Below are 19329 nucleotides of genomic sequence, written 5' to 3' on the forward strand. Positions count from 1 at the left end.
CTACTGATGATTTTCAAACAAAAATGAGGGTCCTGTTTGTTGGACCTGTAGATGGTAACTAAATTGAGATTTACTGTTACAATTCAAGCATAGATGAGACTCAGTTTTCTGAAAATGCTTAAACCTTAGCCAGTTGAGCTAAAATTAACTACAAAATTGATTCTGTGTAAACAACCAAGCACAGTTTAACATCATCATCTCATCTGGAATGTCACAGCTGGGGAGAAAACCACCCTGTGACAAACACAGAGAACATGACAGTAAGAGCGCTGTTGCAAAACAGGCAGTTACAAAGAACTTATCAGATCACATCTTACAGTAGCAACAATTGCCTAATCTTGTTTTGTTTTGAAATAAATTAACATCACTTGAAGAATTAATTCATTGTAGAAAACATTCTCATAGCTCTAAGGGCAGTGGAGTAAACATATTCCTAGCATTGTCTTACATTAAGATTAGAGATAATTAAAATTATTGTTCATGTCTTATTACCTGATATGAAATAACATACAAGACTTCCCCCTCCTCGTGCCCAAGGGAAACCTTCAACAAATTGCACATAGATTTACTCAATAGCTTAAAACATGTGTGATTCAGATGATTACATCATTTTCTCATATTGTGTCATGGCTTGCCATTTTACACAAGAGAGGAAGACCCTGGAGCCCTTTGTCTATTTATTCGTATAATTTGACCACTTCTTCCTCTGCTACATATGTCTGCTACATTTAGGGAATAGTCTGGCTCCCTGTGTGCATTATTAAGTGTACTGTTAAGACAAAATTCTTTTTGATTGATGTGGAGAGTACAGAACATGAATAAAGCTCAAAAGAGGAGACATGCTTTCCAAAACTCACTGAATCCTGTGATGAATTCCTTTGGGGTAAGTGAGCCATTGCCATCAGCATCCAACGTAACAAAAACTTTTTCAAGTTCTTCCAGGCTGAGGGGTAACTCAGGATGCAGTCTCTGTAATGACAAAACATGCAGTAACTTTACCCATTACTACAGGCTAAGAGGAAGACTGGGTTCTACAAAACATCCATAGTACAGCAGGATAGGTCCTTTGCTTCCCTGAGTGAAAATCTAATTACAGAGCAAAACCAGATAAACTGAGGGACATTTAATGTAATGACTTCTTCATTTGAATTGATGAATCCATTATGACAACGCAAGGAGAACAACTGCCTGGTGCCACAAATTCCAAACATACAGGGAAGAGGAAGAACTTGAGGTGGAGCCTCAGCATCCTGGTGAAATGGCTTGATTATCTTGGTGAAATGCCTTGGTTATCAGGCTACTGGCCAAACTTGGCAGCAGAACTGCACAGCTAGTTCCTTCCACGTCACGAAGTCAAGCAAGAGACTCTCTAGGCAACTATACTAGAGAAGATATACTGTCCCAGTTTAAGCTGATTCTAAAAGTGTACATAAACATGTAAATAAAACAAAGCCAGGAAAGCTGAATGGTCTAAGGACCAAACCTGTTTCTTCCACAATGAGTTAAATGGAGTTCATGACTGTTTCCTTCTAAAATGTGGCATGCCCACACCAAAAAGGACACAGCTTCATAAAACCAGCTCCACAAATATCACATATTTTTGCCTGATAATCTAAAGACAGGTATAAAAGAAAAGAATTCTGTAAAACTGATCCTAATGGTCTTACTCTAATTCTTTTAACAGTGTAGACAGATTCCCAGAAACAGGAAAAAATTGGAGTGGCAAACAACTCCAATAACCAGCATCTCCACTGGGAGACAGCACTAGGAAAATTAAAACCTTTCCTCAGCTTGAGAAGCAATATAAATGCACATTGGTTCAGTCCTCTGCTTTATTAATTAACATTTTAATCCCCCCCTGAACGCCTGTTTTGTATACAGCATATTAAAACTGCAAGCTAGTAGGTTGATAAAAAGTGATTTAAAAAATTAGATTAAAAGTACTGATCCATTCCACTGTGGGGGAGGGATTTAGAGCCAAAAGATGTTTCTCCTGCAATCCAAAAGAGCAGAAGCCACTATCCAATATGCTAAGCCATAAAGGCAAGGTAAGAATTGGCTGAGTGCATTAACCAGGACTTCCCTGGTTGCTACAAAGGGTTTAGGGTATGCTTCATGAACTGTATGGGTTAAATGGAATAGTGGTAAACAGAATTCCAAGGTGACCCTGAGAAGTGAAAGCAACAGAGCTCCTAAAGCACAGAACTATCTGGAATAGTCACAAAGGGATTTCTGAGCAGAATGTGTATTGCTGCCTGCTTCCAAGAAAAAAACTAACTAAATAAATAAATAACACCCCCCCCCCAAAAAAAAAAAAAAAAAACAAAACAAAAACTTTAAAATTATATATATATATAAAAATAAAAAAACGAACACCAGACCTATATTCAGTTTAAATTACTTATTTCATCAGTGATGCACCCGTCTTCAGTTCCTTACTTAAACACACACATCTTCCCAAAGTTTGGATTTCAGTCTCTAAGACGTAAAGAGAAACTTTATAAAATCAGCTTCTCCTGTAGAATTCTTGTATTGATGAGGCAGGAGGTGCTTCAAACAAGTTACTCTCTTTGTGTTCAGAAAAACAGAAACTGCTCTTACCCTCTTACCACCAGATCTTTGGGACCTGCTGAAGGAGCGCCCATTTGACCATGCCAAGAACACAGACCCAGCTGCTATTCCAGTGCAATGGCCAGAGGGTCTTGCTGCAAACCTGACTGACAATTAAGGGCTTCTCCATCCACAGCTGCAGTGCCCCAGTGCAGCATCCAAATTCTGATGAGAATTACACTAAATTTACAGTAGAAAATACCACAATTACTTGTGTTTTCTTGGAAAAACAAGAAAGGTATGAAAATGGGAGATTCTAAGGAATATACCAACATTTTGCTCCATGAAATTCCCTCTAGATAAATTACAGACTTCTATGAACTGGGACACATTTACAAAGACTAAGTCAGTGTTTTCCCAGCCTCTTGGGGTTTTTTCTTAATAAAAAAAATAAGGAGGTTTGTGGCTAGGAAAGCAAAATGTTATTGGTCTCATAGTTGTGATTTTGTTTATTTGCTCATTTCAAGCTGACTGCAAAAAATACACAGGACTTTTCAATACAAGGCTCCTCATATTTTTAAAATAAAATAAAACAAAATAAAACATATTCAGATACACCACTGTAGCTTAAAAAAAAAGATATCTACACTGCCACCAAACGTGCTCTGTGGTTTCATGATATCTGGGCTTAATTCTCTCAAAATTCTAAGCTTTTATTCAGCTAAATAAAAGGACAGAAGTCAAATAGCTAAGAGCAACATCTGAACCCAATCCTCCCATGCAAATTAGAACAAAACATTTTACAGCACTAATTCTCATTATTCATTATAACCTCAAGGACCAACAGATGAAACTGCGGTTTCAAGTCAAAGGTAGAATTTTCTTTCTTGGCATTTCAGAAAACCTTTTGTTGTTTTGGGTACATTTGGTATTTGGAAGAGGAATTAACTTTTTTTTTAAAAAACAGCTATTAACATCCTCTCACAATAAACAACAACATACAGTCAAGGAGGAGTAAATCTTTAGTGTAATTACTGTTACAGACACAGAAAAAAACACTGCAAGATTTGTTCCATCAAGATTAATCGAATTTCAGATACTTAGCACTCTCTGTTGAAATCATGCCTTGTATCCCATGACTAAAGATTAAAAAGCTTAGCATTAGCATCCTATATTTGAAGCAAAGCTTCAGGAATGATAAGCAGTACAGACCTACCAAACAGCACAATGCAAGAGCGATCAACAGTTAGTACTTTTTAAGGAAAAAATGTATTAATTTTATTGGTTTATGTTTTTCTTATAGGGAGCAAACATTATGAAAAATGAAGGAAATTAAATCAATATATAGAAACACCATCTCAAATGTCCTGTGTCCTTTATTTCTGTATTAAAGGATGCACTTACATCCATAGATGAAGTTTTCAGATATAGTAAACAAACACTCATGATGAAATAGAAGAATGAAATAGAACTTTATTTGTTCTTTGTAACCCTGTTTCTGCTGCATTTTTATAATATCTGTTTTAGAACCTGAAGTATAAATTTAGCAGCACTCTAAGCATAAACTTAGAATCAAACAGAAGCAAATAATTTTATATTCCTTGCAAAAACAGGTATTAAAACTTTTTATACACGTATACATACATATAAATATATGGGGTTACCATTAGATAAAAATATATGCCATTCAGTTTTGAAAGACTGCAAAATTGTAATCCATTAAACTCTCTGTGGCATTGTATTTACCAAAAATTACCACTGGCAATATATTTGGTTTTTTGCACTCGTTTACTTTAGTGAGATTGGCAAAGCCTAGAGCAGAGCAAGCATCTGCATTCCTCTCTTTTTTCAACTTTGCATAATTAACAGAGGTCATCAGAAAACTCAGCAGCACACAGCTGCAAAGAAAGCTCTTGAGAGCTAGCAAATTGAGCAGTTCACTTAGGAGGGTTTTGCTTTTCCAAAATAGGTAGTTAAAGTTGTTTCAACTTTGTTTTCATACAGACAGACAACTTTGTTTCTGAGGACAGGGAAAGTTTCTAAATTTTCTATTATATGCTTTCTTTAGTAGTAGATCATGATGAAATTATTTTGCTCCCCAATTCTTATGTTTCATCCATAAGTTCTGAAGTAGAAATGGATTAACACAAATTATGGTTTGAGTGTCAAGCATGAGTACATTCCTGTTTTCTGCCACATACTTGCTCAAATCATCACTTCTGAATGTGTCACAATCACATTTTCAAAAGCTTTTATATAGTTGTTTTTTCTCATCAGTATATCCAGAAAATCTGATTTTGGGCCCTCAATATTAAGCACAATTTCCTAAGATTCTTGCCAACACTGAATAATGCTAAAAATACTGTTCCTCTATACTTCCTACATACATATATATATGTATATATATATATGAGAGTTCATCACTGCCTGAGAGCTCATCATTGTCTGACAGTGAAGCCACAGTGAAAGACTTTATTTACACAACTTTGCTGGAAAAAAGGATCACATTGGTGGACTGAATGCACTCCTGACACTGTGGCAAACCACAAAGTAATGAATTTAATGGTGTTGCCATGTCTTCAGCAAAAATAGAATTGAATTCCTGGGGCATTTTTTACAACTTAATTTACTTTGATTTTCCACTTTTTTGTTGCTTTTGTGAGAAAAAACACAAGCATTATGTAAGACTTAAAAGATATTATTTTAAATCCCACATATCTCTTTAAAGTTATGAGGAGGGTGTTGACATTTTTAACCCTAAATTAGTTGGCCTGAACTTGCTAAGGGCTTTAGGAGCTTTCTCATTGTGCATTTCACATAACCAATTTTGTTTTACCTGCATGTCTTGACGAGTGACGAAGCCTTTGCCTTCCAGATCACAAATATCAAAGAACTCCTGTGCTTTTCCCAACACAGTTAGTTCTGGGTCTTGCTCTCCAGTCCTACTCCTCTCTGCATCTCCTGGCTGCACAGGACTGGTGCAGTCTCCTTTTCTTCTGTCCATGGTTACAATCTCAACTCAGGAATATCCTAGGATGCTGCAATCCCATTTACCCATAAATTCTGATCTGAAACCTGTGGATGGAAAAAAAAGGAAAAAAGCAAATCAGACACTCTTAATGATGCTTTCTGCAATCTCTTAGCAACCATCTCTTTAATTAGGCACCAAAGCTTAGAAGAAGAAAAAGCTTTTTGAAAATGCTTACCCTTGATGGGCTGCAGTAAAGACATTGCAAATGGGATGATGGACAAGGAAGGGGGAGTCTGAGGGAAGAAGACAAAACTAGCCCTGAAAAGGAATCTCAAAGCAAAATTAGCCAGTTTGACAAAAAATAAAGACAATCAACCAACATGAACAAGAGAACACAAGAAATATAGGTAAAGGCAAGAGTAATTTAAAGTCACTACAACTTGACTTCATGTATTTGTCTTGAATTTGCAGTTCTTATCTAAGTAGGTCTATCTAAAGTAAACACAAATTTGTCAGAAATTTTTTAACAGAACAAAGAATTTTGTAAGGCATTTGACTAATATAATAGAATACAGCCTGATTCTGATCCAGTATGACTGGCACAGCTTGGAGCAACTCCAGAGAGGCCAGTGAAAATTGTTTAGATACGGAACTTACACTGTTTTCAGAGCAAAGACTTCAACACTGCACGGATGTGAAGGTGTAATATGAGGAAACAAGAGCTTAGGCTTGTCTGTGCAGCCTCTTAAGGTGAAAAGGCTCTGATGACATAGACAGAGCAACTCAGCCTGTTTTGCTCCATGCTTAAGTTCAAACCTGGCACTCCTGGAGTACAGCATCTGCTAAGAACTTCCCAGAACTCACACAGCTTCCTACGACAAAGTGATTTCTCAGGTAGCCATGGGCCAGGCAGTTGGACTTCCCACACTGCATGTAAGTATAAATTTACTGCAAATAGGCCATTGACATTGATCAAGCTAAGATTTTGGTGAGCAAATCACCTATCCCCTCTGAAACCATGTGACAAAAATCTGCAAACATTGGTAATTTTCCTCTACCTCCCTCCTCTCTTTTATCACTTCAATCATCAGGATTGTTGTTCAAGTACTTTCCAGAGCTGAAATAACTTTGGCTACAAGGCCAAAGAACCCATCAGAATCTTCCCAAGCAGCGTTACAAGCAGTAGAAGAAAAAACATTCTGAGAGAGGCCAAGGGGTGTCTAAACCCCGTATCCAGTATTTCCACCTTGGAAACTCCTCTCTCAGAACTCTTGCTAGAATTTTAATGTACAGCTGTCAGGAGTGCCTGACAAACCCAACACCTCTGCTGGAGCAAGCCACATCCCACAGCTCAAGAGGCACCAAATCCTGTCAGAGCACCCATGCCAGCAACTCTGGATATCTAACAAGGCTAGAAAATGCTGTCATGGGGAATTCTGGTCACACATAACATGGGCTTTTGCCTACTACAGCTGCCTGAACAGCTGTAATCTCTTTCTCTTAAGAGGAAAATTTCTGGCTCAGAAAGTCTGACCAACATTCAGTAGCTGGGAAGATACACAAAGGAAAAGATTGCTCCATAATTGCCATGTTTCTTAATCCCTCCCATGACGTTTCCAACAACAGTCTTATAAACAGTATATGAGCCAGATGAATCTTTGCTCTACTGTATATAGCCACCCAGAAGTGATCAGATAGAAAGCCACAGTCAAACTATTCTGGTGTCATAGTCTGGATAATATTCTCCTTTCACACTGCTTTTATACACCTGAACCTCCATTACTTCAATACAGCTCACTCCTGGCTGACACCAGTGTATGAGGCAACAATCCAGGCCAGCAGTTTCAACTTAGCAATGACACCAACATATTAGACTTTTCAATTTTTTTTTTCAACAATTTCTCAGAAGGCCACAACTTCAGGAACAGGCCAAGCTAATCAAGATAGTGTTGTTAGTGCCTGCCTCTGCACAGTCCATTAGACTTCCTTAGGAAAGAAGAAAAACTATGAAAAACTATGCAAGGAATAAATAGAAGTGAAAGAACAGAAATACAAAAGCAGATTTAAAAAGGTGGAACAAAAAGACACAATATACACTTTGATAAAGTTGTTTGCAGTTAGCAAACAGTACAATTCAGCAAACACCACCATGCTTTCTAAATACTTCCATACCACAAAATGAAATTACATGCATCATGAGAGCCTCACCTTCTTATAAGTTGCCCCACCTTTTACACACATCATAAAAACTTGCTACACAGAAAGTGTCTTCAATACAGCAGAAAATTAAATTAGAGCATCTGCAAAAACTCTTAATCCTTATGGCAGCTTCTAAAGCTAATGGAGTTCATCATAATTCCTGCAGTGTCCTGATACTTTGCAAATGCTGGTAATAACATGAAAGATTAAAACTGCAATTTGTCCCACATTACTGAATCGGCACTCAGAAATCACCTCAAGGCCAGTTTCCAGTAACATAGGTAGTTGCATTCACTCGTCCATCTCCTTTAGAAAATGAATGGCTTACAAAATCAATTCTATTAAGACCTTTGACTTCCATTCTTTTACCTACAAACACACTTCACTGTGCAAAATAGGGTATCATATGATATCATGACCTGATGCAAACAAGCATGGCTTCAGATACTGAACAAGGATGTGTGATTTATGAGGTTTTCTGTCCATTAATCATGAGGTAAATTTTGGACAGGTCTGCAAACGGCAGGTCAATGTTATTATTCCAAAAGGCATTCTCATCATTTCCAGTCAGGTCTACTGCAAATCACCAAGCTCCAGAAGTACAGAGCAATGTTGAGCCACAAATTTCACAAGTCATGATGTGTGACAACCCGATTCTCCCCAGCTGTGATAGTTAAAAACCTAGAGAGCTGTTTTGCCTGATATCTCTTCAGTGGTTAGGTTTCAGTGAAATATTTTTCTTAGCATGTTTCTACAGGTACAAATTTTCTGCAGCACACTTCAAAACATATCATCCGCTTAAAAATACAGTAAGCTTACTTAATACCAAGGTCACCTTGGATTTGCACAAAACATTGTTATGAGAGAGAGCACTTATGTCTAACAAACACTACAAAATAAAAAATGGATTTCATACTTTTTCTACAATAAATATTTATTTCCTACAACCAAATTATATCTGTTAAAATAACCCACAGCTGCAGTGTAGCATGCCTGACACATGAACAGAGACCTCTTCAGAAATAACTTAGTGTCAGAGTTAGTTACCTTTCAGCTTTGTGCTGAAAAGCTCCTAAAGCTACAATATATCACCACAAGGAAGTAATCCTGTTCCAGATTGCTCTGTCCTGCTTTTGAACAAGTGTTCACCCAGTTAGACAGTGAACTCTGTTGTAGAATCCTTTCAATTCAAACTGGAAAGTTATTTAATTTAATTAAGGTCAAGTGGTCCATCAAGGATGAATCAAAAAAAGCAGGACCTACAGAGAATGAAAGAGGAATGAGACTGCTAAAATCAAAGAGAGAACAATAACCAAGCTCAGGTACACAGAAGTTTTTTAAGTACAGGGTGGGAGAAAAATGCTCCCTATGCACATAATACAATCCACAAGAAGCAAACATGTCAGAGAAGCTAGATGTGAAAACCCACCCAAGGATAAAGAAGGTGGAGCACTGAATCCCTGGCTGCAAGGGAAGCGCAGATCTGCCCTCGTGGAAGAACAGACCAAACACAAATCTGCAAATAATGGCTGAGGAGATCACTCCCAAGAAAGAGGACTAGATCAGTGGACTTCAGTATTACTTCTAGCCATTTTAAAAAAGGTTTTATGGCCATCCAATGTAAAAATTCAGGTCCCACACTCAAAACAACTAGCAGAGATACAAAGTTGTATGCTCAAGAAGATACCTTTTTTTCCTGAACTATGATTAAGACAATCAACCTTTAAGCTCTCATGGAAGCATTATAAAGCTTGGCCTAACCATATGGACACTTAGACACAAAGAGGACATTCATTCCTCCAGTTTTGGCTTTTCAAGTAAAAACATGCAAGTCAGAAAATCTATGTGATGAAATGTATCCTCAAAGCCTCTTCCACACAGCCTGAATTCACTCCTCTCATGATGTACATGATCTCTCGTGACTCTTCATCCTAGGAGATTGTGCACCATGGAGTGGCTGTGGGGAGTTTCCCTCTGGAGAGAGGGATCCAAGGCAGGCTGGAGTTCCTATGAGGGACCACAAGAAGGTAGTCTGAAAGAAATGTGCCTTGAAAATAATTTCAGGGGAGTGGCAAAGGCAGAGACAGCAGAGCAACCCTACATCCACTGGCCTGTAAAAGGAAAAACTAAGTTATGTAGAAATTCCTTTCGTGTAAGTAGATTTGTGTGGGAGAACCAAATTCTGTTTTAGAATCAGTCTTAACAGACAGTTAAATTCTTAAGAGAAACTTAGGAGTCTTAAGAGAAACTCTCCAGCCAGACCTGATTAGCTTTTAAAGGTTAGGGGAACCATCAGAATCACTTACTTTGCTATCTGAAAGCTTAAAACTTCATTTATGCCACAACAAGATTTTATGTTTTCATAAATTACTTAAAATTTATTTCAAAGCAAGGAAGCTCAGCAGAAGTAAAAGAAAAAGATCTGCGAGAAGATATTGTGTGTTATACATACATCAAAGTCATATAAATGAATTTTTCCTTTTCAGAAGATTAGTGGTTAAGAAAAGTAAAAAAATAAAAAGAAGGAAAAAAAAAAAAAAAAGAAAAAACCTTAAAGCGAAAGAATAAGGAGAAAAATCCAGATTATATATCTGAAGCAGTGATATATCTCAACAACATTATCTGTGAAACAGGAGAAAAAACAGAAAATATGCTTGAAGTGATTAAGTATTAAGGATTCCAAAACAGATAGTCAGAGCCTTTGGACAGAGACCACTTATTCCCCACTGGGCATTTGTCCCTAGATGAATCCACCAATACAAATGTTGGGGAAAAAAACCAAACTATGTCAATTTTGTGACCTATGAATTCCAACTCTGACTGGTGAATATGTCTTCATTAAACTTTTATCTTCTGCATCCAAGCAAATAGCTTTTACTGGGCTTGTAAGAAAAATTTTTTCCCCCAAAGGGCAGCTTCCCCAGAGGAAGAGGAAGACTAAGATTTGCTACCTGGCTTCTTGCTGGCCTCTATGGAAGTAGTAAATAAAACTATCCATGTATGAAAGTTCAGGTGCCCAAAGTAAGCAGACATATTCAGTTGTTCCCCATCCTGCTCTTCAATATGAAAACACTAATGAAAAACAACTAACAGGATATTTATTTACTAAATCTAAGCAGTTCTTAGGGGTCCATACTAAAAAGGCAGGATGAAGTTAAAAGGGGCCTGCTAAGTGCTGCTAGGATCCTTGAGAAGTTAAGCTACTCTAGGTCAATATTTTAGCAGAAATACATCTTTTCCTCTTGCCTCGTTGCTTTGGATGCTTCCTTTTTAATGAACTGAAGAAATCAAAAGCTAAGAGCTGCCTGGAAATGCAAACTCCTTATAGAGGGACACTGAATTTAGGGGCAGCAATCATCATGGAAATCACTGTTGCAGAATAATCACAAGATCCTCAGAACTGAGAGCACCCTGCCTGTAGTCCCTGCAGGCTTAAGGACCAGTTGTCTCCTCTCCCTCCTTCTGCCCTTTCTGCCTTATTCAAGAAAACTGATTCCAAGTAGAACTCTTCTCCCTGCTCTTGTGCCTTGCCTGCCTGCAGGTTGCAAGAACCTTGTATCTTCACAAACTGTTGACCTACACAATACCTGAGCAGGATGGTGATACAAGAGTACCAAGGGATGTAAAAACTATTGTTAAGAAGGAGCATCTTACAACATATGCAACACATTGCAAACATAGTGAAGTTAAAATTGTGCTGAGTCCATCTGACTGCAAAGAATCACAGAAAAAAAATGACAGAATCATTTATGCTGGAAAATGCCTCTAAGCACAATTTATTGTGCTGCATTGTTCCAAGTACTGAAATTAAATGTGATTAACTATATTGATAACAGCATTATATTAGTAAGTGGTGTAACATGATGTTCTGGCAGGAGATATTGCCAATTCACATGAGCTGTTCCATTTGCTGACAAATTATTTGCACTGGAAATCCTTCCCTCTGAAGGAAAGATCTGCAAAAATTTTAAGTTAAATAGTATATACCCCTTTTAATTGTCTTATCTTTCAGGTTTTCCTAATGAGTCACTGCTAAATGGAGCTACTTTCAGCTGCTGAAATCAGGTTGACAAAAACATCTTGAAAGTACACCATTTTCACAAAAAAAAAAAAAAAAAACCTTTAAATATTCTGCCTCCTCCAAAAGTCCTCGCTAAAAATGTAACTTCTGAAAAAAAAAATCAAAACCTTTTATCTGCCTGAAAACCAACAACAATTTGGCTTGAAGTCTAAAATACACTCTCTATTTCTAGTTTTTCAAGTAATGTTACATTTTTAACCTAAGTTAAAGGATTTTGAGAGGCAAACTAAATACTCTCTTCAAATAAGAATTCATTTTTCATGGAAAAAAGTTAGCAGAAAATTTCTACATTGCCATGGACCTTAGAGGACCCAAATTAAGGCAGATTCCACTAGAAGACAGAGAGACATATTCCAAGTGTTTTCTTAGTTATTTTGCACTCGGTTTGAAGCCAAGCTGGCATTAATTATTGACTTCAAAAAGTTCAGAATTTCTAAAACTGCAAACTTGCCTTTGGAAAACACCTTCACTTGAGTCAGTGGGAAAGGTTTTATGGGGCAAGAGCATGTCAGTGAGGCACAGAAGTATTTAATTTGCTAGTCCACTGTTTTTCTACTGGAAAAGGTAATGGTAAAATATGATAATAAAAGAGTCATATTTTCCTATATGCAGAACAAGATAACCTTCATGCTATCTGCTCTGCACAGCTCACTTCCAAGGCCTTGGAAATACATAAAAACAAATCCACTTATCTGTGTTTGATTAGGAGGCTTGGTGTACTTCATCCTGTTCAGTTGTACAAAAAAGTCTTGCAATGCAAACAATTAAAAATGCATCATTACAGATTCTTAATTGGATTTTAATTCACTATTTCTTTTGAACAGAGATACAAATTCCACTACCACTTCTCTGTGAGCCAATTACTCAGAAAGGTATCTCTGTGAAACTAAGGAATAAGATGGGCCCAAAATCTTTAAACTCTGTTTCAATCAGACACAGACATCCTGGTGGTTTTGCATGGATTAGGTCATGAACAGTGGAATCAATTATGTTTTTACATCAGGTTGAATTTAAACTGACTAAAGCTGCATTTTTCAACATTAGAAACAAAACCCAAGAGATGTTTTACTCCCAACTTACATGTTGGGACTGTATGTTCATAGATATTTAGACTGCAAATTAGCAAATGATGGAGAGGGAATCAGGGTAGATCACTACACTCTTTATTCCTCTATTTATCTACCATTTAGCCACCTAAAAAATCATGATAGGATATTATTTGTCAATGAACAGAAATGTGAGGAAAAGAGAGACCTGCTAGAAGCAGCACATTCATCCTGTGGTCTGAAGAAACCACAAACAAAGCTTGTAGAGTGATGCTCTTTAGTGCATTTATTTCTGCTACTTGTTGAACCATTATCTTCTAGTCCACCACAAGATAAGAAAAAAGGGTGGTGGTGGTGGCAGATGTAGCTCACAAGGAACCAAACATACCCTGTTCATTTCAGCAGCAGTGAACTTCAGTCTCTGAGAGCAGGCAGACCATCAGACTATAAACTATTGATGCCCTAAATCTCATTTAATACTTAAACCATTCACAGAAATGTATCTGCCTTTTTGTACTTCAGACTCTTGATTTTCTTGATTTCATGAAAGATGAGAATCTAGTCTAGAGAAGACCAACATTTAATTTTCACCCTTCTACTTTTGGGTGTAAGGGTTCCCTTTTGATCTGTACAATTACTGACACTCAAATATGAGGACCAGTTCTTACAACAACTCATAGAAAACAAATAAATGTTTACCCATGCATCAGAATAATTCATGTATTCTAAAAAGAAAAGCGAAACTAAGCTGAAAACTACTGTTGAAAACCACAAAGTTGCAACTAAGAAAATAGAAGAGCACATTTAATAAGCCAAAGTGTTCTGAGGGATTTCGCCATTCTTCCAATTGTGACACTACCCACGTTTCACTACAGGCAGTCACTCTGTTCTACTGGTGTACAATAAGAAATCTATTATCCGGGTAGCAGTACGTTTCTTTTATAATTGTCATTTACAGTCATCATAAGCCTTCGGTGTCAAGAAAGAAAACTAAATCAGAGATCACGTAAGTGCTACAGCAGTGTAAGAGTGACACCAGACTACTGCAGGGGGACACAGGAATCCTTTATGCAACCACCAGGAACAGCTCTGCCTTCCTCTTCACTGAGTGTTTGGCGGGCCTGGAGGCAGTGTGCAGCCTGAGACCCGCTGTGTTCTGAGCCTGCAGGGAGGCGAAAGCCGGCGGGGCAGCTCCGGAGCGGGCCGGGCCTCCCGCGGATTTCGGCCGGACAGCGCCCGCCCGCCTCGCAGAGCGGCAGCGGCGGCTCTGGGACACATCCCGCGGCGGGAGGAGTCACACGGCGCAGCCCGCTCGGAGCTGTCGCTCCCCGCCCGGCCCCGGTCCCCCGGCGGGGCTCTCCAGACCCCGTGCCGACCCTCGCCCGCCGCCTGCAGCCCGGCAGCAGCTCAGCCGGGGCCCAGGGCCGCCGCGCCCCGCCGCCCTCAGGGCCGGGCCCCGCTGCCCTCAGCGCCGGAGCGGGTCCTGTGCCGGGCCCTGCGCAGGAAGCGCCGCTCGCCGCGCAGCGGGGCTCGCTCGGGCACCGCGGCTCTCTGCGGGGCTCCTCCCCGCCGGAGATCGGCCCGGCCGGGCGCGGACCCCGCCGTCCCGGCCCCGGCTCCTCCGGGCCCCGGTGCTGTCCCCACTCACCTGCGCCTTCCCCGCCTCGGGCTGGCCCGGCCGGAGCTCCCCGGGCTGCAAGCGAGAGCGCCGAAAGGCTGAAACAACTTTCCTAACTTTGTTTTGAGCACGGGTGACATAATCGGGCGAGGCGGGCTGTGCCCCAGAGGCGGGACGGCCGGCCCGGCCCCTCTCCCTCCCTCCCTCCTCAGCACCTGCAGCCCGTGCCCGCTGCCCCGCCCGGTATCACCTGGCCTTGGGCGATCGGAGAGCCAGGGGAGGGCGAGGAGGGCGAGCCTTGCTTGTCCCTCCTGCAGCCAGGGCTGCGTGCGTGATGGTTCTCCAGGGGAAGGTACGGGAAACCTAAACAGCTCAGGGCAGGATGGTTTGGAAAGGCACCGGAACGCTCATCCACAGCAAGGTGGTGACCAGTCCAAAGGGACCTGCTAGGATCTCCCCACCTTGTCATCTCAAACTCTCCAAGTTCTTTTTGTAGAAGGGAGGCAGAATTGGTTCATATTTGATTCAAAGATTTCGCTTAACCAAAAGTAAAGTTTGAAAAATACCTGCTTCTGGGATCAGAGTAGTCCCAAAAGAAGAGAAAAAACTTCAACATAATTCTCATCACTGTAAGGTCTCCAAACGGCAGAAGAGGTTTTAGGGCATGGTGCCCAAAGAAAGCTTCACCTCCCTCCTCTTGATCAGATGATTTGGTTGCAGATAGGTCTGTGACATCAACTGCACTCGTTTGTTCTGGTGCCCTTATCCAGGCTCTCCCAAGGTAAAGCTTCTTATACCCAAGGTGCTCCTTTTCACAATGTACAAGCCCTCCTACTTGCTTTTCCAATCCATCTTTCCTGAACAGCCTGAAACCCTTCAGGCTTACCACCCTAAAGTAAGCTACAATCCCAGAGCTCTGGTAAACAGCAAATCTTGCAGCTACAAGGGGTGATGTGAGAAAGATCAGCAGGTAGTCTGCCAAGTACAGACACATACGTAAGCCTGAAAAAACTACTTACAAAGCACTACAGGTAATAATTTAAAACAGTTATTGTACATCGAGTTGATTATGTGGTTTTGACTAGGATGGCTTCTGCAAAGGGAAATATTAACTTCAGTCATTACAGTGATTGACTGTAGGCTCAAGAACAAGGTAAGCTTGAGTGTGGATTTACCATACAGTAAAGAGCTACTTGACAGTTACTGCTCACATCCATGCTCTGTAAAAAAAGGTAAATATTTGAAATCTGCTTACCACAGCAGCTGCCTTATATGTACAGGGGGTGAAAACAGGCACACAGGTACTTATCATGAAATCATCAGCATGCTGAATAGTTATAATACTCTGCACATGCTGATTTGACTCAGCTAACTTTTCTATTTAACCATTTGCTAAGTGATTAAAATAGAAGGTAAAATACAGAATTGCCTTTCTTTTAAAGGTGTGGGCAATCTTACTAGACTCTTCCAGAGAAAAGAATTCGCACTATCAGCCACAAGGTACTAGACATAATTCAAAAGCTTTTCAAGAAAATGAAGACAGAATATAAAAAGTTTCAGAACAGCAGAGAATTTGTGACATGCATGAGCAGAAAAGCTCACTGAAATAGCATTTGCAGACGTAGTGGTAACTTTCATGTATTATGATTCCAGGGAATATATCTTGAAATTGAAGACTGCTTAGCTATCATGTTGCTACCAGTCATTCTGTTTTCTTCCTTACAATTCAGTTTGAAGCAATTTAGACTTTCCAGTTTCTGTAAGAAAACTGTGGGGCCTACTAAGCAATAGTAGAAGAGCTGGTCAATTAAATTTTCTTGGTCTTTTCTGGACAGCTAATGTTGTTGTTATATATATATGTAGTGAGTACTTTGGAGTATAGCCTTAGAGAGACAGCTAGAAATGGTCCAATGCTCTCTGGTTTTATTCTCTCTCATAGTAAAAATTTGTGGTTTGTGTTACACTCATGCACTGCTGTGATTTCTTTCAGCACTTTCTGATCATACACCTTCCTATGCATTCCATTCCCTAGCTGGTGATGGTGGAGACAAAGACTCTAATGGACTTGAGCAGCCACAATTTGTTCTTCATGAGCAGCCAGAATCAAATTCATTACCATATCACTCTCCTGAAGTAAGTGGATTGAAAAGCAGTAAACTCATATACTGTGATGTCAGAGACTGACGCTTAACTGTAAAGAGAAAACATAACCCAAAAATAAATCTGCATAGGCATGAATCTAGTTCTTAACACAGATTGCACTACATCACAAATTACAGTGCTAAATTGAATACTTGAAAGAATTAAATCCTTTTATATGAGTCTAAAATTGTCCTCTATGAAATCTACACATAAACTTGGTTTTGTTCAAGGACTAAAATCAGGAGATTTTGAAAAATACTGGTGTGCAAAGCATATTGTCTGGAGCTAGGATCCTTCTGACTGCTATGTTTAATGTACAGTGAGTTAGAAACTGGATGACAGTTTCTACCACTGGGTTATACAAATGCCAGAACTACAAACAGAAACATGTGGTAGGCAGAAGACAGCTTGCAGCTTTTAAATCAGGAAATGCCAAGTGCAATATAAAAATAAAACCACCACCCTTTAAATAAAACAGGCCATATTTCACAGTTTATTTAGGGTGATGTGTGTTTATTCCAATCTGCAAAGCCATCATACTGCTGGGATGCAAGGGGTCATTTTCTTCTGCAGTTAGGCTGTCAGTAGCAGGCCTATTTTGTCTTTCTACTCTAATGCAGTTTTTAATTGCCTATGAAATTGCACCACCCTGAGGGAATTTCATACTAACATTCAAAATCGTGTTTTCCTTCTTTATGCTCAAGGATCAGAGGAAAAGTTACAGAACTGGGGTCATAAACATACTGCAAGAAATTTGCAGATTTACAGTAAACTTTACCAGAAATATACAGCAAAATGGAAATTGCATTAAGTGACAGGTAGAAAACTGGAGGTATTCCAGTTTAATCAGCTCTAGAGTCATCTTGCTTGACAGAGTAAAGGAGATAAACTTTAGACTTCATGCTCGTGTCACCTGCAGTGCAGTATGAATTTGACTGGGCTACACTGAAAAAAGTAAATGCAAGACTTTTCTAAAAATCAAGGTTTAATTATAGAATTAATCTGGCTGTCATGTGATCCAACAACCCCTTGTTCACAGCAAAGTCAGGTTGTCCAGGGCCTTGTCCAACTGGAATTTGAATACTTCTGAAGGTGGAGACTCCACAACCTCCATGGGCAATCTGTTCTAGTGCTTGGCATTGCACACAGTAAAAATATTGCTTTTTTATATTTAGGTGGAGTTTCCTGTATTTCAATTTGTGTCCATTGCCTCGTGTCTTTCCACTTTGCAGTATTCAGAAGAGACTATCTTTGTCTTTATATCCCTCCAAACAAGTATTTATATACATTGATAAAACTCCCTCCCAGACCTTCTTTTCTTGAAGGTAAACAGTCTCTCAGTACCTGCTCAAATGTTTCAATCCTTTAATCATTTTAGGAACTGTTTTCTGGGTTTATTCCAATACATCTATGCCTCATACCGGGAATCCCAGGACTGCCTACAACACTCCAGATGTGGTTGAGTGCTCAGTAGAAGGGAAAGACCATCTTCCTCAATCCTGCCAGAGACATTCCTCATCACACTGGCCAGCTCCCTCCCTTGGGAATGAATCTCATCAGGTTCTATAGACTTAGAATCTTAGAGCATCATCCAGAGGCTCAGTGAACTCTGACAGGTTTAGTACCACCACCATTTTCCTTGGGGAGCATGTTCAAGTTATTGACCACCTTTTCAGTGAAGAACCTTTGCTTAATGTTTAATCTGAATTTACCAGGTGCAGCTTCTCTGCATTTCCTTGCGTCCTGTTGCTGGTCACCAGAGGGAGGAGATCAGTCCCTCCCCTCCACTGCTTGCCTTCAGGAAGCTGTAGACTGTGATGAGGTCACCCTCCAGCCTTCTCTTCTCTAAGCTAAGCAAACTCAGCCACTTCTCCTAAGTCTTGCCCTTGAGACCTGTCACCACTTTTGTCACCCTCCTCTGGACACACTCCAATAGCTTTATATTCTTTATTTATTGTGGCGCCCAAACCAGCCCCAGTAGTCAAGGTGAGGCTGCCCCAGCTCAGAGCAGAGCAGGACAATCCCTTCTCTTGCCTGGCTGGTGATGCTGTGCCTGATGTACTTCATGACAGGGTTGGCCCTCCTGGCTGCTGCCAGGGCCCTGCTGACTCAGATTCAACTTGCCACAGTCCCCCAGGTCCCTTTCCATAATGCTGTTCTCCAGTCTCCCATCTTCCAGTTTGTATGAATAACCAGGATTACTGTGTCCCACAAGGAGAATCCAGCACTTGGCCTAGTTAAATTTCCTACAGTTGATGATGGCTCAGCTCTCCAGTCTCTCTGCAGGACCTCTTTACCCTTGAGGACATCCACAGCTCTTCCTAATTTATTGACAAACTTACTTATTATACACTTCATTCCTGTGTCCAGATAATTTATGAAAACACTGAAGGGCACTGGCTGTAAAATTAGGCCCTTGGAAATGCCAGTGGTGACTGGCTGCCAGCCTGATGTAACCCCATTTATCCAACATATTATGGATTTGTCTATCTTGTGCTGGGTTGTTGACTCAGAGTAGTATCAAAAGCTTGGTAAAATTCCAAAACTCCATATTTACTGGCTTTCCTTGGTCAATTAGGTGCATGCCCTTATAATGAAATGAAATTAAGTTGGTTAAGCCAGACTTCCCCCTTGTGAACCTGTGTTCACTATAATCAATGACTGAACTGTCTCTCAAAAGGGCCTCCACAATTTTACCAGGCACTGGTAAGTAAGACTGGCA

The 19329-nt window shown here is 39.9% G+C and overlaps 1 protein-coding gene across 1 annotated transcript in view; it reads right to left on the minus strand.

Moving 5' to 3' along the window:
• The window catches only part of CRACR2A (calcium release activated channel regulator 2A), a 51850-nt gene extending 37242 nt beyond the window's left edge, over positions 1–14608 (minus strand). Inside the window, exons 1-3 of the mRNA XM_079333382.1 lie at positions 14496–14608; positions 5387–5625; positions 858–969 (exon numbers count right to left, since the gene is read on the minus strand). Of these exons, the coding sequence (XP_079189508.1) occupies positions 858–969; positions 5387–5554 (280 nt within the window). The 5' untranslated portion in view covers positions 5555–5625; positions 14496–14608. The remainder of the gene's footprint in view (positions 1–857; positions 970–5386; positions 5626–14495) is intronic.
• Between the last annotated feature and the right edge of the window lie 4721 nt (positions 14609–19329).

Source organism: Erithacus rubecula, assembly GCF_903797595.1.
Source record: "Erithacus rubecula genome assembly, chromosome: 1".
NCBI classification, from domain to species: Eukaryota; Metazoa; Chordata; class Aves; order Passeriformes; family Muscicapidae; genus Erithacus; species Erithacus rubecula.